General features: G+C 37.7%; 1 protein-coding gene across 1 annotated transcript; it reads left to right on the top strand.

Moving 5' to 3' along the window:
* The first annotated feature begins 11,117 nt into the window (after window positions 1-11,117).
* Window positions 11,118-19,705, top strand: LOC311284185 (B-cell receptor CD22-like). Its single transcript, XM_084399073.1, has 6 exons — window positions 11,118-11,290; window positions 17,701-18,018; window positions 18,125-18,388; window positions 18,528-18,624; window positions 18,785-18,836; window positions 19,004-19,705. Exons 1-6 carry the CDS (start codon window positions 11,194-11,196, stop codon window positions 19,214-19,216), a joined length of 1,041 nt encoding a protein of 346 aa, XP_084255199.1. The 5' UTR covers window positions 11,118-11,193; the 3' UTR covers window positions 19,217-19,705.
* Window positions 19,706-21,491: the final 1,786 nt, after the last annotated feature.

The following is a 21,491-nucleotide window of genomic DNA, read 5'->3' as shown; positions in this document are numbered from 1 at the left end:
TTCCCCCCCATACATATTTAAGGCACGGAGCAGGACTCCGTACCGACACACCGCAAGCTCCAATCCCTCCTCTTCTACCTTGCTGGCAGATCTTTATGAGGTATCTCTGGCTGCTGACCACTCCCCTCCACAAACACTTCTTCCACTGAACTACAATATGGAAAATTGTTGATGAAAATAAGACTCTCCTAAACAAACTCTTCAGAAAGAGGTTATTATAGTGCTGTAGTCTAATTATCATCTAGAATTTTACATGTTTGGTTGTGTTGTGAATGTGGTCCACAAATCTTTTCACGTCTTCATCCTTGGCTATGAAGACGCCTTCAAAGATGGCCTGTTCCTCAGATCTAAAAAAACAACAATTGGTGATGGACAACAATTTATGATAACTTAAAATCTGAGATTTCTTAGTTCACATTAAAGAGCTATGTTTTCTTATTAATACAAACACTGTGATACACAGTTTGTAGTAGCTAGCAGCATTCTTGATTCATCCATCAACTGAAACTGCAAGCAAATCTAGGGTGCATGCAGGACAGTTGAAGGGCTCTTCCTTGCATATGTTGTCCACCTCAAATCGCACAGCCTCCCACTCAAAAAAACTTTTTAGAAAACTGTCTGCTGAGATCTTGCTTATCAACCAACAACTCAAAGATATCAACAACACTGGATAGATCAATTCAATACTCACACGACCAAAGCGGACAGTTGGCTGATTCAGTATTCTTAAAAATGCTTGGCAGGACAGTCCTGGTGCCGCCATCTTAATTTCTTCAAATGAAAAAAAGACATCTGTGGCATAAAGTGTGGCAAATTGAAGGGTTGCAGGCCAGTAGTCACTTCTGTTTAGGTCATCGACTCCAGCAGTCCAAGTGGATTGGCATGCCTCACAAATTAACTCGGGCATGGTTAGATCAAGTCGTCCTGTAAATATCAAAAACACATCCACTGTAATGTAAACCAGGGTTTGGGTTCTTTGTACTATTTATATATTACTTTGTATACTTCATATATTTTTAGTTTTATATCTATGTAAAACTTGTAGGGAGTCGCGTATGGATAGATATTTATTTTAAAGATGCTTCTCAAACAGGACAAAATAAAGTTCTTCACATTCTTACCATTCATTGTGACCACAGCAACAATCTTTCCTGGACTAACCCTCAATAACTCTGGTGAAAAACCACAGATTTTGTCAGGCATCTCCACAGGTACAAACCGGACTGAAAAAGATCATACAGTACACTTGAATTATGTTCATTTGTATTGACTGAGAAATATAAGATTGTAATAGATCAATGGCAATGAAGCATATTGCAGAAAAAGTACTCAAGATGTGCTCAAAAATCTGACTGACACAGAGTATCCACATACATTCAAGATAAAACAATAAAAGACAAAAAGTCATCATTTAAATAGTAAAGCTTATGAGCTTAACTATTCTGAGAATGAGATATATGTTGTACACACACAAACCAGAACTTACCACAATGGGAAAGAGCCGTTGACCACAAAAGCTGTTGGAGGCAATGGCTGGAAGAATCCAGCAGTCATGGCATCTCTGTTGTGAAGTACGTCTGGTGTGCATGCTGACGTCACAATCAGCACAGAGGAAGGGATGTGGTTGGCAGTCACAACACCAGTCACAGCAGCTGGATTTCTCCCACACTGTTGGCAGATGTGTGTTGCCACATTTTCTTGTGCCGCAGCCGTGTTCACCAGGCGGGGTCTCTCTGCCCTCCACCTCTCCAAAAAGAGACTTTGTCGTTTGCTCCAGTTCGAGGAAGCCAGAAGAGGATCTCTTGGGGTTTCAAGAGGTGATGCCTCATCACCTGAGGATTCACTTAGTGAGTGCTGGAGATAAACTCTCTGTAAATGGTATGGAATATTCAAAAACAATCATCTCCTTCCATGTATATATATATATATATATATATATATTTACAATATTAAAGTGTACTCCATTTGTCTGTGAAAGGATCAGTATTCTAGCAAATTTTATATATATATCCACTGTCATATACATATACAAGGGCTAATGGAAACACAATGAAGTACACACCAACAGTCAGTTAGTGTCAGAAGCAATGAAGGGAGGATCAGTCTTCTGAATGTGATCAGCTGTAGAGGATAAAAACCAACACAAATCAACATTTATAACTTGTCCCAAGGCCTGATTACCAGCCTAAAATGGTGCAAGCTCACTGCTCGAGAGAAATACTAGCACACTTTTATTTCCCAAACCCTAATGGGGGCAGTCCAATTACTGTTGGTTATCTGCATATAAGGTGCCATACAGATTATGACAGCAAATAGGAATGCTAATATAGATAATATAATATAGCAGATTAAAAAGAAACAAGCTGCCTGGCCATTAACAGCACACTCTGAAGAACAAACTGTTTTAAACACACCCTTGCCAAGACCAATAACTTGCAAGAGATTTAGTAAAATGGTAACCAGGCTACATGTAGCTCATTTGACATTATAACCATATTGACAAGATTTCCTGAAAATGTAAATACAGCCCGCAATTAAACTATTTTTTATGCGCTAACTTTGTAGTTTATACTGCTTTACACAAATATGTCATATTAGCCTTAATGTGTCTTTCACTTAATCCAAGACTAGTGACATCTTTAATAAATCTACTTTTTATGCAAAAAATCAAATGATTGGTTCTGGTTTGATTGTTTCCCTGACATATCAAGCTATACATGTATTCCTTGATTTGATACACTCATAAGTGCCTAAACAATGTAGATCTTCAAAATATTGTGAATGAAAAACAATACTGACCCTTGTTTGACTGATTCCTGCTTGATCTTGGCCTCACATAGACAATATTTCCAGTAATGTCTCTTTTTCTCCATTCCACGTCCCTCGGCTCAGGTCTCTTCACTGGTGCTGCAACCTCCTCTTCTTGCAGCTCACCAAGGAGGTCATCAAGACTTTAGAGCTCATCCTTCAGTTCTTGGTCATCAACTAGGTTGTCCAAGATCATGAGGTGTTCTTGGATTTCTGAATCACTCTTGAACATCATGATGGGCAGAAACACAAACAGACAGAAAGACTCACAATGAAGAGATGGACAGATAAAACAAATATAGATGTAAACAGAGAGCGATAGAGAGAGAGGGCTACAGAGAGACTGATGAGTACAGATTAACAAGACGGACGTGGCTTGTAAAAGTGCCTTTGTTTGTGTGTGTGTGTGTGTGTGTGTGTGTGTGTGGTGGTGGTGGCGTTGGGGAGGCTGAAAATAATTTTTGAAGCTGATATTCCTTTTATATAGTTCAATAAACAAGAAGTTAAGGTAGATAGAAATAAGACAAACATTTTTCAATAAATGTAAGTTTTGCTCTATTTCGCAAAAAAACAAAGCCACAGTTGTTCCAAACAAAGCCACAGCAGAACTTCTAATATATATATTTATTTCATATTGAAAAATTGTGATGAGCCACAATTTAGTAGTTATGAATTAATTTGTATTGTTAATTATAGATTTATTTGGGTGTTAATTATATAATTTTGCGTGGATTTTAAACAATTAGGCTGTAAAACAAACCAATCTGGCAACTGTTCTTCATCTGAACATTTCTAATATTGGATAATAGTTGTGGGCTAATGTAATACTGAAAATATTACATTCCCCTATGATACATGATTATATGCGACAAAAATGAACTTGAATTCAATTAGCCAACTTTGCTAGCCTGCACATTTGGTGCAGCAAGCTATATTTTTATAATGCCTTCTATTATTTACCGTCATACGAAATTGCCACCTTACACATCTAAAGGTTCTAAACACAACTTCTTGTCCTGATTCAACAGTTTTTAGATGTGTAAATTTAAGAATAGTAAGTATCCATCTCTATTAATTAACTCTTCTACTTAACAAGTGGAAATCGCAGTGGACCTTGGGATCGCCCAAGTGACGTCAGCGTTATTAATTAGAGGATTTAATCAATAAAATAAATAAATAAATAAATAAAAAAAGATTAATTGAACACAATCGTAGCATATTATATATATATATACAAACCTCCGATAAAAATATGTTACCCAGCATGCTCTAGTTAAAGCAGTGTACCTATGTACCAGTGCTGCGTTCCAGTCCAAAATTGTCATGCCCTTCACTGGCTAACTTCCCTCCGTCTCGTTCACTCGGATGTACGTCATTCCTTACGTTGCACGAGTGCCCACTACTGGCGGAAACTGCAATTGGCTGAACTGGAACGCCCTAAGCCCTTGATCACTTGGAATCAGCTGTGGAGTTGATTTATTATTTACATTTTTTTTCCTTTAAGAATTTGTTTAATGCAGCATCCAAATGTTTATGTGTGTTTGGGTTGTTTTAAATAAAAATATATATAATTCATATATCATAGAGTTGTCTGTTTAAGTGGTGATTAGACGAGATATGTGGTGACGTCACAATCGTACTGCATTGTGGGACATATAGGTGCCTGAAGTGTACATTTGAAGTAGACTCGCTCCCTCGGTCAAAATCGAGGGAACGAGGGTCTGTCCATATAAACTTTCCTCGTCCACTTCACGAAGTGGAACGCACTTCAAAATGGCGGCAGGGATTCCCCCGAGGGGAAGTGCTTAGGGAAGTTCGCAAGTGCGTGTCTAAAAGTGGACTGGAACGCAGCACAGTACGTTAGCCTGACTACGTCAGACTTCTTACTTCCGCTCAATTTCATTTCGCTTCTGTAGTCAGTCTGATACAGCGTAATAGCTTTCCGTTTGCCTCCGGCCTGAAAACAGCCGGGCCAATCAACGAACAGAGGGCGGGCTGAGAGCCGTGACATAGACGCTGATTGTTCCGTGGATGCGTTGATTTTTACTTCACATAATCTGCAAAAGTCGCGCGCAGCCATGTTCACTCCGGTATTTCGCTCGATGATTTTGTTTTCGCATCATACATGTGTTTACAGTGGAAGTTAGATGCGGCTGAGCATGCGCATAACACACGCCATAACCAAACGTTATGTGATTGGCTTACGGGTAACCAATGATTTTAAACTTCAGACAAGCGCCCCCCGCGAGAGAGAAAACACTTCTCTATTATGCCATTCCAGACTCTGTCTACGAAGCAAAGCGAAGTAGCAGAGTTTGGTATTACCAGGCTACCAGTACGTACCTATGACAAGAAAACGGTTAAACTGCTTACTTGCACGCCGTGGAGCGTTGTTAAACTCACCTTTGAATGCAGTTTTACCTGCAGTTGAGCTTTGTTTTGGTTAAACTCACCTCTGAACGCCGTTTTACCTGCAGTTGAGCGTTGGTAAACTCACCGCTGAATGCGGTTGCCTATGAACGCGCTAAACCTTTGCGCAGAGAGGGCACTTTGATATCAGATTGCGAGGGTTTTTAAACATCAAAAACCAGTTGGAGGGCCAGATAAATATCATCTGGGGGCCGCCATTTGACTAGCCCTGGCATAGATCATTTATTGTAGTCTATTCCTTTTTATTTTTATTTATTGTAGCCTCGACCCATACACAGCAGACGGGTTGCGGTGTTACCCAAGACGTCAAATTTCAACGCTGCAGGCTCCGGTTCAGAGTTCTATAGAAGTCAATCGGACTACCCTGCACGTTGAAAAATGACGCCAAAGGTATACCCAGTGCGTTAAAAAGTGACGCCAAGCCAAGGGGTCCTGGCCAAGCGTCCATATGTGACGAGTCCAACTGCGTCCTTTAAAACGCCCATGGGTTGCATTGATGGTTGAAAGCCATGAGCGTCTCTCACACACGAGGGTGTGTGTTGAATTCGGCCAATATACTCCTGCGGGCAATTAAGGGATGATGGAACCTATATTGTCGTGTTTTTAGTTAGGATACCTAGCACACATTCACGTTTAAATTGAGTAGGCTACCACAGGCTAATTTAAAACTAAACGAAATTGTAGCCTACGCATACTGTTGCTGAAAGCGTCTGATATCACGCACTTGGATTGGCTAGCAAAGTCCAACTGCGTCCTGTAAAACGCGGGTGGGTTGCATTGGAGGTGGTTAAGCCGCGAGCGTCTCTCACAGACGATAAGGGTGTTGAAAATGGCACATAGACTCCTCTTGAAAGATAAATAATGGAAAACAATGACCTCCTATATTAGGTGTAGGCAATCCTAATCATAGAGCAAACATAAGTCGTTGCTAAAAACGTCTTTAGTCTGTGCAGTTGGTCAATGTTGAGATGAATTGACTACTGGCAAAGCCCTGAGCATGTAATTACATCGCGGATGGTTTTACATTGAAGTTGGTTGAAAGCCATGTGCGTGTCATCTATACGCAAAAGGGTGCTATATGCGTGGGCAGAAAACGCAGAAGGACGTGACAAAACGGCCTTATATGACGCCCTGAGATGAGAACGGGTTGTGTAAAATATACATTATAAAATAATTATATTACATTAATGGGCTATACCAACAATAGTGCCTTTACTGTTAATGCTCTCATAAATATGATTACTTGTTAAATGTAGAATTTTAAACCTACACTTAATTTCTAAATTTCTAAACGAAGTCAACAGTTGGATGTGCCAAAACTTTCTTCAGTTAAACAAAGACAAAACTGAAGTCATTGCGTTTGGAAACAGAGGTGAAGTTCTCAAGGTGAACACATACCTTCACTCTAGGGGTCAAACAACTAAACATCAAGTCAGGAATCTTGGTGTGACACTAGAGTCAGACCTTAGTTTCAATAGTCATGTCAAAGCAATAACTAAATCAGCATAGGCCTACTATCATCTGAAAAATATTGCAAGAATTAGATGCTTTGTTTCCAGACAAGACTTAGAGAAACTTGTGCATGCTTTCATCACCAGCAGGGTGGATTATTGTAATGGACTCCTCACTGGCCTTCCCAAAAAGACCATAAGACAGTTGCAGCTCGTACAGAACGCTGCTGCCAGGATTCTGAGCAGAACCAGAAAATATGACCATATCACACCAGTCCTCAGGTCTTTACACTGGCTCCCAGTTAGATTTAGGATTGATTTTAAAGTATTATTACTGGTATATAAATCATTCAATGGCCTAGGACCTCAATACATTACAGATATGCTCACTGTAAACCCTGATAAACCCAACAGATCACTCAAATCATTAGGATCATATCAGCTAGAAATACCAAGGGTTCACTCTAAGCATGGTGAGTCCGCTTTAAGCTATTATGCCAGCCGTAGCGGGAACCAGCTTCCAGAAGAGATCAGATGTTTAAACCAAACACATCTGTTTAGCTATGCATTTACTGACTGAGCACTGTGCCGCTGTTCGTCCGACTGTTTGTACTGTACTGTATTTTATTTTATTGTTCTAAACTGTTTTAATTATTCTTATTTCTTTTAATTATTTTAATTTCTTCTATGTAAAGCACTTTGAATTGCCATTGTCTATGAAATGTGCTATATAAATAAACTTGCCTTGCCTAACAAAACATATTTTAGCAAAATGTGTATTGTAGGCAGAAATTTTGCACTCCTATTCTACTGCGCTCTGTCTGTTTGATGTTCTTCTTCCACCAGCGCTTGTTCATTGAACACTGAAGTTTAACAAGACTCGCTTGTCAGAATATGCAAACACTCACACTGAAGCCTGTTGTGCTGTGAGGTTTGAGATGAAACAAAGATGAAATTGTTCTTTTGTGTGTTGTTAGTGAGGATCGTATCCGCAACGGCTGTAAGAAGATCATGAAGAGTAGACAAGTGAGCACCCAGGGCCGGCTGGACACGTTCTTTACTGTAACCGGATCAATCTCTTCTAAGCATAAGGTAGGATGTAATGACTGGAACTAACTTGTAATAGCTATGTTGAGATAATTTAATACTCTGAAAAATAGTAATACTTTCATGATTGAGTTTATGGTAATTGTGTGGATTTCTTCATGATTTTACTTAGGAGCCTGAAATAAAAGGATCTGCCAAGATGAAGCACAAAACAAGCGCTACACTGGGCAAATTTAAGAAGGGTAAATGAAAGTGATTTCAGCCAGAGGAGTTCAGAGCTGGTCATGCCCTTAACAGTTATTTCATTTCATATTGACGAACAAAACATGAGAACATTATAAGTATTTTAATAAACTTGGGGGAAATAAGTTTGAAATGCCCTGTTTTTCTGTACTGTCTTGAATAAAGATAACTATTTAAAACTATATTATGTTTTGTGTGGTTTGTTTTGATGAAATTCTGTCTGATTTTAAGATATTTAAAACACAGGCTGATTACATGAATATATTTATTACAATCCCTACTGTAGGTTAAACCTATAAACTTTTGGTTACCTTCCCAAATCTCTAACCTATGAAAGCTTGTTTCCGCCACTGAATGTTATTGTGACTTTTTATCTCACAATTCTGACTTTTTTTTTTTTTTGCTTGCAATTGCAATTTTACAGTGGTGGTCAGAATTAATGGCACCCCTGGTAAATATGAACATTAATGGCTGTAAAAAGTAAATCTGCATTGTTTATCCTTTTGATCTTTCATTAAAAAAATTTGCACAAATCTAACTTTTCGTTTAAGTAAAAGAATTGAAAGTGGGGGGTAAATAACATTATAAAATAAATGCTTTTCTCCAAAACACGCTGGCCATAATTATTGGCTTCCTGTTATTAAATACTTTTTGCAACCTCCTTTTGCCAAGATAACAGATCTGAGTTTTCTCCTATATTGCCTGATGAGTTTGGAGAATAACTGACAAGAGATCAGAGACCATTCCTCCATACAGAATCTCTCCAGATAATTCATAAGATAAGTTCATGTTGGTGCTTCTTCTCTTCAGTTCAGCCCACTCATCTTCTATAGTGTTCAGTTTAGGGGACCGGGACAGTCATGGCAGAAGCTTCATTTTGTGCTCAGTTATAACCACTGTCCACTTTAGTGGCATGCAGCTATATATATCTGAATAATATATCTGCCCACCAACTAAGAACTTAATGCTGCAAAAAATATATATATCTTAATATGTTTCCCAGTGTGTAGCCACAAACAATAAAGACAGGAATTAACTTTTTATACCTTTATATCAATTTAGGAAACAGAAGAAATAAACAGAACAATGCATTTATATGAAAATGAATTGAAATGAAACCAGTTCAACAAATGAAAGCAGTATCTGCAAATATGGTCTGTAAAGAAAGACTTAATCAATAGAAAAAGAATGACAAATGAAAATCATCAATATCTAATCAGTTAAATCTTGTAGTTGAGTGATTCTTTGAGTAATTATGGAATCACTACAAAGAAAGTTGAAATAGTCCATCTGTGATCCTTGGAGAGTCTTTGGCCACTCAAACTTTTCTCCTCACCGCACTTTAAGACAATATAGACACACGTCCTCTTCCTGGCAGATTCGTAACATCTTTAGTTGATTGGAACTTCTTAATTATTGCCCTGATGGTCAATTTTCAATTCTTTTGCTATTTTCTTACAGCCACTTTCTATTTTGTGATGCTCAACAATCTTTTGCTGCACATCAGAACTATATTCTTTGGTTTTACTCATTGTGATGGATGATTAAAGAAATTTGGCCTTTGTGTATTCGTCATATTTAAACTCTTGTGAAACAAGAAGTCATAGCTGGACAATTTCATGTTCCTAGTAACCCTGGTATGCTAAATAAAGGTAAATATTAATGGGAATATACTTCAGAGATATTTCACTCGTAAAAAATTCTAGGGGTGCCGATAATTGTGACCGACGTGTTTTGGAGAAAAGCATTTATTTTATAATGTGATTTACCCCCCACTTTCAATTCTTTTTCTTCAATGAAAGGTTAGATTTTTGCTATTTTTTTTTAATGAAAGATCAAAAGGATAAACAATACAGATTTATGTTTTTACAGCCATTTTTGATCATATTTACCAGGGGTGCCATTAATTCTGACCACCACTGTATATCTCGTTATTCTTTTCTCTCAGAATTACATATGAAGTCACAATTGCGTGTTATTAAGTCAGAATTGCGAGAAAGGTTTATATAGTTTATAAGCTTCCATACTAACCACTATGATAAAATGCACTATTATTTCAGAACAGTAATCTAACTCTGTACTAAAGCTTCTCTGTTCTTTGCTGATGGGTTGATAAACAGGTTTGCATGAGGAAGTACAATAGACTGTTGTTTAATCCAGACAAAAAACTGTTATGATATTCTAGTGACAAAGTACAGAAAGTATTTAAATGTAAAAGGTCATTTGATAGTCTATATGCATGTTTTACAGACTTGGACATTTGGTTTATTTTATTCTGGTAATATTAAATGCTTCACCTGTTGAAAGTACACATTGGGGACTCCTAGAAATAGTTAACCTCTGCATCATTACTCTTGTCTAAAAAAAGTAGTAGTCATATCACAGAAATCCTGTGAGGAAATCGTGCTGGACTTCTGTTTTACTCTGAATGAATGACGGACTGTACTGCTGGAGGTGAGGCTTCTCTATCATTTTGTTGTCTCTCTTTAAGCACATTTCAGACTATCCAATTAAAAATTATTCACATTAAAATATAATTTAGAAAATATACCTTTTTAAGAATCAAAAGAAAAAGTGATATCTGTGTGAAGCTTTTTTGTAGATTGGAAACTCATGTTTTCGTGTTTGTACCTACAGCACTTGAGATGTCTGTCTTTCCTTTCATGGTTTTTCTGTTCTTCTCCAATGTACTGATATCTTCAGGTGAGACAGTTATTGCTGTACAACTAAAATGAAAATAATCAAAAACATTTTGTATTACAGTAATTATGTGAAACAATATTTTGAAGTGTCTTTGTATGTTTGTTAGGTTACTTTCTTTTCAGAAATTGTGTATTTTGTAAGAAAATTTATTTAGCTATAATTTTGTACCCTGTATTACACTCATTTTGCAAAGCAAGATATTTTAAGGTGTTTGTATGTTTATATTGCTGTTCTGTTTTCAGAAACTCCAGTATATTATGCAAAATTGCCAAGCAAAATAACAGCACTGAGCGGCTCTTGTGTGCAGATACCTTGTACATTTTATGGGCCAGAGAACATACTGAAGAATGCAGGAAGTATATTTGGCTTCTGGATAAAGAATTATCCTTTTCCCGAACCATGGGCTTTGGTAGTTTATAATGGAAGGACAAACATCAGCAAAGGATTCAGTCGTATAGAGATAACTGGAAATCTTAGTCAGCGTGAATGTACCACAGTTTTTTATGATGTGATGAACAATCATTCAGACAATTACTACTTCAGGGTGGAAATAAAGTCACCAGACTGGAAATACTCATATCTGAATCCCATCAACATTTCTGTTTCTGGTAAGTGGGGCTCCACTATAAGCTATATTAATCTGTTGTGACATTTTAAAATTACTTCCTGATTATGATTCATGATTGTGAAGGCCCTGAGTATTTTATTATTTCAATATATAAAAAATATTTCGAGCATCCAAGACCAAATCCTATCTATTTGAATGGGAGAATCCTGAAATCTTCAAATCTGCAACAGAATCCCTTAATTGTTGTTTCTTATGCTCAAATAGCATTAGAAAGCCTATTTTTTAGGCTAGATCAGCCACAGCACATGTGCAGTCCTAAGGGAGTCTCAGGATTCAAGTGACACAATGACTTAGAAGGTGGGAGGTATTCCGCCCAGGGCCGTCCCACGGCATAGGCAGCGCTACTCAACCCAACCGGTGAACGTGATTTCACCAAGTACCACATGTTCCTGGATTAACATCTTTGTTGATCCTGGAACAACTTTCCAATCAACCAATCAGATTTGAGGAACAAGTTTACAGTTTATGTCAAATTTAGGTTTAAAACCAGGGTGAGGTGCTTCAACATCAGTGTTATTCACCTATCATTTCCCTCTGATTTTAGGGAAAAGTTTGGGTAGGGTTAGGTTTAGGGGTAGGGATAGGGTTAGGGTTAGGACAAAATTTTGGGGCAGGAATGTTATTCCAGGATCAACAAAATATGTTGATCCAGGAACATGTCTTACTTGGCAAAATCACGGTGACCCAACTCAACCATAGCGGCGCCAAAATGAGTGAACGAGTGTTTTATATATTATATATATATATATATATATATATATATATATATATATATATATATATATATATAACCAAAAAAAAAAAAAAAATCAATGAATGCTTTATTTTTATAGGCTATAACCTAACCTTTTACAGTTTTGGATAAAATAGGCCTACATTTTTTGCATAATTTTTGCTTAAAAATAAAGCATTCATAATTTATTTTATGATAAACATATTACTGTCTTAAGTGAACTCATTTATAGTTATAAACTCAAATAATAATAATTATTATTATTATTGTTACATTTTAGGCTACTTATTTAGAAGACGCTTTTGTCCAAAACTTACAAAAAAGGAACAAAGCAATTCGTCAAATATCAGTCATGATACAGGTTAGACAATAATAATAAAGTGCTAAGATTATCACACATAAACAAAAGATTTTGATGCACGTCATTCATAGCCTATTAAATCGTATATTCCACCCCATACCCGCTACAATTGAGAATCACTTTAAGCATGCAGACGCAGTTAAGACAATTTGATGTATTCCACTTATTCCACAATAAAACAATATACAATAAGATTCGTTAACAAAGTACCTCCTGGTGTTCTTCTAAAATGAGGACGAGCCACAAATCCATGAGTACAGTTTACAAACCCGTGGGTACAGATTATGAAAGCGTGGGCACAGTTTACAAATCTGAGAGCGCGGATTAGAAACTCGTGGGTACAGTTTATTAATCCGTAGGCACGATTTGTTAAACCGAGGGAAGAGTTTGAGAATTCGTGAGTACGGTTTATAAACTGAGCAGACGGATTGCAAAACCGTCTCCACGGATTGTTTTTTTCTCCCACAGCTGACTTCCCGGGCTCCGTAGCTCTCTACTCCCACACGCTTCCATCGTACTTTTCAGACTGGACTCAAGGACCACGGTTTTGCACAACTTTTGCACAATATGACTTGATCAGAATGTAAATTAAATAGCCTATTTACATCAAGCATGGCGAAAAAAGACAGGGATAGGCATTTAGGCTAAGTAAAGTAAAATGTTTTTGGATAGTAGTTTGTTGCGAAACACTTTAGAATAATGGTCCGTCCATATTAGTTAATAATATAGCCTAGCTGAAGTGTTAATGTAGTTTTGTATTCCATTACTTTCTGCATAGTTACATATTAATGAGGGACCATTATTCTAAAGTGTTATTGGTTATTGTGACTAAAAACACATTATGAGGACAGTGCTGATAATGAAGCATGCAATTTGCTGAGGTTAGCACATTGTTTAGCGTAGCTAGGGGAATAAACTTATCCATGATTTTGCTTGTGCATTTGTTTTCATTTACAGCACAAATGTGTCTAAAAGGATGAATTATCAATAGTTATGAGACTGTAACATTTCACCAACTGACATGCAAATTCCATATGCTTCCTTATCAAAACTGTCCTCATAAAGTTTTGAGTCACAATAAGTTACTATCCAAAAACATTTTGCTTAGACGTGCATCCAAAGACTTTAGATATACCAAGATTGTGAACTCATATTACTATGAATGGGAGAAATTGCAACGTGCAATTGATAAGGAGTCGAATCTAAAAGAGTTGAGTCAAGGTCAGCTCTAGTAGGCCTAGCCTGGGAAAACCCAGACAACTTTCGGCAAATTCAGATTTGCTCCAGAAGTAAATCTGGCAAAGAGCTCATTCAAGCCCATTTCCATGGCCTAGAAATCGCGGCACCAATCAGAAACGTTGAGGCGGGCTTTACACAATGACGATCGCTCTGATTGGTTTTAGGTCTATCCAATTGCGCCCAGAGGTATTTGAGCAATGTCTGTTCAACTTTTAAATGCATTATTATATTCAAATTGCAAACACATGAGGACAGTCTCCATGAAAGACCCACTGGCAGATGAACGTGCTACTACATTTCTCTCCGAAACGGTAGGAAATTAAATTAGATTTAATAGAGGATTTTAACTGTGACAAGATGATTGACAGGGCAGTTTACGTGACAGGATGCAGGCGACAGATCCGTCCGATAAAGATGACGAAGTAGTATGTCCCAAAGCTTGCCTACTTTTTTGCTACACATTCAAAAGTAAATACCTTTTCTTCACAAAAAGAGTACATACTTTTATGGCGTAGTGTAACTTAGGCGATTTGGGATGCAGCATATGGCTTTACACGATGACGATCGCTCTGATTGGTTTTAGGTTTTTGAGCGACGTCCGTTGGTGACGCCCCTTTGGAAATGATTTGTCTATGGAGCTTTGCCAGACCATAACTCAGTTACTACTGAGAATGGTCTGGTTTTAACCAGGCTACAGCTCTAGCACAGGAATCGTTTATTCTATTGCTGTGTCTGAAATCGCTCACTTCTTTACTCATACCTCTGTAATATTAATTAATGGTAACAATGTTAATAGGCTACTCATCATTTCAAGGCATGTCATCCCTACAATGGACTAATTTGGATAGTCATGCTAAAAGTGTGTTATTTTAATAAAGGGAAATTAGGGCTTCATCCCTGGTTGTGTTAGTTTCATTTTCATGGACCTTTAGGGTACATTTACATGACAATGATGTGCTAAAAATGGAAAAGTTTTTTCTTTGTGCAGATGAAAAAATTATCAAAATTATCCCCATTCACACGGATCCATGAAAACGATTAGAAACGCTGTATTATGCTGCCAGGTCAGTAGGCGATGTCACTTTGTAAAGAGATACTACACACCTGCGCACATTTACGCATTCTTCTACATGCATTCGCGCCAAACGTGCACGTCTATAGACTGAGCACATAATGCGCATAATACGCACTTAATACCATTTTCACAGATTCGCGTTTTTGAAGTTTACACGGAGATGATAAACGGTATTGGTTTCAAAAACTTGAACTTTGAAACCTGTTTTCAAAAGTTTGCGTTTTCAGGCCCAAAACGTCATTGTTGTGTAAATGTACGGCCAAAACGCATACAAAATTTTAATTTATTGTAAAATGATGTTGTGTAAACGACCCTTAGTTTTCCCCCTTAAAGGGATAGTTCGCCCAAAAATGATATTTAGCCCATGATTTACTCACCCTCAAGCCGTTCGAGATGCATATGTCAATCTTTTTTCAGACGAACACATTTTCAGTTATTTTAGAAAATGTCTTAGATCTTTCAGTGGTTATAGTGTGAAGCAATGGGGTCCAGCTCGTTGAAGTCTGAAAATGAGCATGCATCCTTCACAAAAGTAATCCATCCGGCTCCAGGGGGAAAAACGAAGGCCTTGCGGTTTTGTCGTAAAAATATACATATTTAAAACTTTATAAACGAAAATAACTGGCTTCCGGTAGCGTAGGAAGCGTCATGACATAGAACGAACGTGACAGCGTAGCCAGAGAGCAGAGCAAAACAAAACTCTACGTTCGTTCTACGTCACGACGCTTCCTACGCTACGTCCTACGTCATACGCCAGCATCCATCTCCGTGAACGCGCGTCGGCCGCTACCGGAAGCCAGCTATTTTCGTTTCTAAAGTTTTAAATATGTATATTTTAATGACAAAACCGCATGGATTACCCTCAGAAGCCCTTCGTTTATCCCCCTGGAGCCAGATGGATTACTTTTGTGAAGGATGCATGCTCATTTTCGGACTTCAACGAGCTGGACCCCATAGCCTCACACTATAACCACTGAAAGATCTAAGACATTTTCTAAAATAACTGAAAATGTGTTCGTCTGAAAAAAGATTGACATATGCATCTCGAACAGCTTGAGGGTGAGTAAATGGGCTAAATATCATTTTTGGGCGAACTATCCCTTTAAGTTACATGTGTCCTTGGTTCTAGTTTCCCACCAGTCATTAGTTGTCATGGACATTCATTAACAAGCTCACCTGTCTGCATGTAGTTCATTATCATTGTGAATTCAAGTTCCTCTTTGTTTTTTGTTTATTTGTCAGTTCTTGTCAACATGTAGGTGAAGTTTGGTTAATTAAATCTTCTTCCTGTTTCTGTATTCTTGAGTTATTTGAGTTTGTAAATAAAGACTGTTTGAATTTATCATCTTCGTCATGCCTACTAACCAGCACATCCCAACCCATGACACAATGACTGCTATCTTGTTCTATTCCTGACTCTGTTTTGATGTAAAGCACACGAATTTGAGGAAACGATTCCATCAACTCCTATACATACAACCGGCACATCCGGGAACTTAACTGTAAATTTCGTAACCGCCCCTTTTTAGGGGAAAACAAACCAGACTTCCCATAGACTTCAATACAAAATAGCGGCACAAAACAACGTCCGTACACAGCCGGCAGACGTGTATAACTTCAGAAATCACTTAGATGAAATATGTCGAGTAATTATATGTCCACCCTGCCTTCCATAGAGCGTGAACGATACATTTATAAACTTAATTTGGGCAACTTAAAAACATGTCCCTACCAGCGTCAAATTGGTCTAACAACCCCACCCAGTGGCCAGAAGTGTCTTACCCGGACATTTACTCGTACCTCATCGAGTCACCAGGTAGCCAGTGAATGATTTTACTTCGGTTTTAAGAAGTAAACATCTTTAAATGTATAATATTATGTCTTTATATTTAGAGTAGCTACTGAGTGCACTTTTCTGTCCAGCCATACAACTAGCCTGATTTAGCTTTCGATAGCATCATCCGTAATTCATGATATTTCCATAACAGCAAGATATTGATGATAATGACAGGCAGAGATGGGCATAAATACATGGAAATGTATTTAAAATAAAATTAAAATACACAATACTGTGTGGAAAATTTTAATTAAATACAAATACATAATAGGGGTAGCCTATTGTGTGAAAAAAAATGTTTAAATACAAATTACATGTTTGTAAGGGTTAGTACACGTCCTCAATCCGATACTGTGTATGGCGCTCGCCGGTTTGTTTTCCCCTAAAAGTGGGCTTGAACCTTTTCAGAGACGTTCTATGACGCTACGCCGGTTGTATGTATGGTGAGAGTCAGAGTCGACTCCCAAAAACCTGGAATCAAGTACCCCTATGAGCAAGATGGTGGAATAAGTCCTGCATTCGAAATTAAAGAGCCAATCGGCAATTGGTGAAATCATCGCGTCATTACAGTTGTTGTTAGAAGCTGTGGTTGCCAAATAAACTCTCAGGACTGCACATGCGCATTGGCTGGTCTATTATAGCATAAGAAACCACGTTTATGGGACGGTGGCTGCTGGTTTGATAATAACATATTAAAAAACATTGTTAAACACATGTGTCGTTGCAGTATGGCCGCAGAGTGAATGGACTTTCCATGAAAATATACTCACAAATCCAAAATGATAGATAAACTCATAACGATTTGCAATTCCAGATTCAATATTAAAACTCATAAAATGTAAACATTCAAAACTTTTTGTTCACAGTTGTACATCTGTGAATTGTGTTTTGGTTTTGTGAAATGTTTTTTATGTATACATAATTTGACTCTGTGCACATAACTTGATATTTTTGAAAATATAATATTTTTGTGCATGTGAATTAGGTTTGTATTTTGCCTGTGCATCACAACTTTTTTTATGGTCTTCTCAAGGGTTATTTAAAAAACTGATTATATCCTCTGTTTATTGTGTTTTTGTATCATGTTGTTGTATGTTTTTCTTAAATTTAACAGCAATTTATACCGTGTTCACTTTGCCCTGTAGATTCACCACAACCTCTCATCCTTAAACCCACTGATCTGAAAGAAGTGATGGAGAACACAACAGTCAGTCTGAGCTGCTCTGCTGAAGCCCCCTGCCCCAAACAACCTCCTACAATATCCTGGTCCAACATCTCTGAATCTGCCCACATTACAACACAGTTACAGGAGAAACCTGATAAAACCCAGTCAGTGTTTTCAAACATGACCTTCAAAGCTTCATACATGGATCACAGAAAGAACATCTCCTGCAATGTTACATATCCAAGAAAAACATCTAATGACTCAACTGTGGAGACCACCGTGATGCTACAAGTCATGTGTAAGAGATTTAGGGTAGTTATGTTCTTTCATTAGCATTATTATGTTCAGATGTGTACTATTATAACATCTAGTTTATCTAAAGAAGTTACTGTTTTGCCCTCAAGTTCCTCCAAAAGAAACTCACATCACCATCGATCCATCTGCTTCAGTCTCTGTTGGCACTAATGTGACTTTGACCTGCAAGAGCAAAGCCAATCCATCAAATAACATGACCTTCTCCTGGCACAAACGTGGACAGGACAATCAGCTGGATTTAGGAGAACAACTGATCTTTACTGTAAATAGGAGCAGTGGAGGCTGGTACTCTTGCAAAGCAAATAATGAACATGGTATTCAGATGTCAGAAGAGATCCAGCTGATTATGGAAGGTGAGTTTATTTCTATGTACAGATACTAAACGTTACCTGATGATCATCATAGGTAGCTCCAGATTTATGATTGAATTTTATTTTTAAATGATCTGCACCGCCTGTTGACCAACTCATTTTGCTTTATTTTTTCAATCAGGCTCAGTCTCTTCATTAGAACAGTCTGTGATCATTGTCTGTGTAGTAGGAGTTTCAGCACTTCTGTTGACATTTCTTCTGATAACACTTTTCCTAAGGTAAGCACAGTTAGATGGTGAATTGTATGGAATAGAGCAACCAGACTTAAGAATAAATGAATTCAGACCTGTCATTTCTCTTTGAAACATATAATCTGGTGTTCACAATATGGTGGTACGTTGTGTATTTTATGAATTTCTTAATTTCCTATTAATACAGAGTTCAAAGAGTAAAGGCATCCACTATTATGGAAACCGACGTCTCAGATCAGGTATATTTTACACTCTTTTAGCAGAACACATTATTTCAAATAGGAAGTGCCATAATAAGCAGATATCAATACCATGCGTTTACAATAATGGTTTATTATGTACAGAAACCAAAAACCGAGGACAGTGGATCCACATAAACAGTCATTTATTATGTTTGCTCTTTCAGGGTCAGGAAAAACAAGTGCAGAACATTTATGCTAATGGTGGTTTTGTGTCGGGCGAAGAGCTAGAGATGCCAAAGGATGAGAATGACATAGTCCACTATGGAGAGATTGACTTCTCCACTCCCCACACCAAAATCCCCACAGTACAGGGCTCAGGACAAGAGACGGTATATGCCGAGGTCAGAGGCCCAGGGAAGGAGATGAACCAGGATTAGTTTACCTTAGAATAAATGGCTTGAGTCAACTGTGTTATGTAGTATGCTTTATTGGCTTGGCACAGGAACTAGATTTTTTATTTGTTTTTCCCTGTCACTTCTCAGTTCCTGTTTTCATTCATTCATTCCTCCCTAAATATACAGTTAGGTCCATATATATTTGGACACAGGCACAATTTTCATACTTTTGGTTCTGTATGCCAACAGAATAAAATTTAAATGAAACAATCAAGATGAATTTGAAGTGCAGACTTTCAGCTTTAATTCAGAGGCTGAACAAAAATATCAAGTAAACATTTTAGGAACTGCAACCATTTTTTTACACAGTACCCCCATTTTCAGGGGCTCAAATGTAATTGGACAAATTAATATAATCATAAATAAAATGTTCATTTTTAATATTTTGTTGAGAATCCTTTGCAGGCAATGACTGCCTGAAGTCTGGAACCCATGGACATCACCAAAGACTGGGTTTCCTGCTTTGTGATGCTTTGCCAGGCCTTAACTGCAGCTTCCTTCAGTTGTTGTTTGTTCGTAGGTCTTTCTGCCTTTAGTTTTGCCTTCAGCAAGTGAAATGCATGCTCGATCGGGTTGAGATCAGGTGATTGACTCGGCCATTGCAGATTATTCCACCATTATATTCCTTAAAAAACTGTTTTGGATCATTGTCCATCTGTACCGTGAAGTGCCGTCCAACCAACTTTGCTGCATTTGGCTTAATCTGGGCAGACAGTATATTCATACACTCCGGCTGCTTCTGTCTTCTGTCACATGATCAATAAACACCAGTGATCCAGTGCCACTGGAAGCCATGCATGCCCATGCCATCACACTGCCTCCACCATGTTTTACAGATGATGTTGTATTCTTTAGATCATGAGCTGTTCCAAGGCTTCTTCATACTTTTTTCTTTGCGTCATTTTGGTACAGGTTGATCTTAGTTTTATCTGTCCAAAGACTGCTTTTCCAGAACTGATCTGGGGCCGTATTCACAAAGAATTTTAAGCCTAAAAGTAGCTCCTAACTGGCGAATTTAGGAGCAACTCCTAAAAATAATGGGCGTGTCACTCGTAATTTTAGGACTCCTAATATTTTTTGACTAAGAGTAATTCACGAAGCGTTTTAGCCCTAAAAGTAGCACCTAAGCCTGGGACAGCTTAAAAGAAGTCGAGAGGACTCCTAACTCACTAAGACCTATTCACAAACCGCTTTTTGTGGCATTTCACGTTGCGATGTTTTTAAATGCGTATACGGCGGCTACAGGAGCTTCCAATCGCGAGGGAACAATTTTGCATTGTAGGCATAACTAGGGATGCAATAACGCCACCAACAACAACCAAAACTAGGCTACTCATTCATTGCATGTAAACTAATTGTAACGTTTGATAGTGAATCAAATTAAAATGTTCTTCTCTTTGCAAACGTAGGCAGAGGCATATAGTGACAGATTAATTCAATAATGTTGCAAAGATATTGCATTAATCCATATGTTTCATTAGGCTACTAGGCTATTTGTTTTTCCTTACTCTTTATTCATTTAGACTATTTATTCAGTTATTCATCATCTTCCGTCCTTCGCACTACTTGTGTAGCGCACGCATTCTCAGACCTGTCACCTGTCAATCATCATCGTAGGGGAGGGGTTTGGAATCATTCCTGCGTTACAATCATCAGCCAATCAAGGTGGTCACTTCAGTCAAGCTCGTGCATGAGTAATGACGTCATCCATAGCAACGAAGACTCACTCTTAGTTTAGGAGTTGTCATTTTTCTTTACTAAGAGTAGGTCTGAAAGGCGTTGTGAATAACTTTTAAGAGAAAACTCCTAGCTAAAATCTTTTAGTGTGATTTAGGAGTACTCCTAGTGGTAAGATAAAATGCTTTGTGAATACGGCCCCAGGCTTTTTTAGAGAAATTTTAAAGAACTTGCTGTGAAGTTTTAAGTGCTCAAAAGGTTTTTGAATAAAGACAGTTATTTAATAAATAATGGTAGAAGAGTGTGTTCTATTTGGTCTGTTTTGTGGAAGTGAACAGACTTTATATTATATTATACAGGAGCTAATGAGTTATTTAATATAGGACAACAGTTGAACAGAATCATGAACCAAGGGAACAAACTGAGACATGAAACTAGGTCAACTTAATCTGACAAGGAACAGGAGCAGGACCAAACCAGAACAAAACATAATCCTGACACCTTATATAATCAATAATTACTGAATAAGATTAGCCAAATTAAGATCTACTAGCTATCTATGACAAATGATAAAGAATTA

This window comes from Rutilus rutilus (assembly GCF_951802725.1).
Source record: "Rutilus rutilus genome assembly, chromosome: 24".
Classification (NCBI taxonomy): domain Eukaryota; kingdom Metazoa; phylum Chordata; class Actinopteri; order Cypriniformes; family Leuciscidae; genus Rutilus; species Rutilus rutilus.
This window is presented reverse-complemented; position numbering and strand designations above follow the sequence as displayed.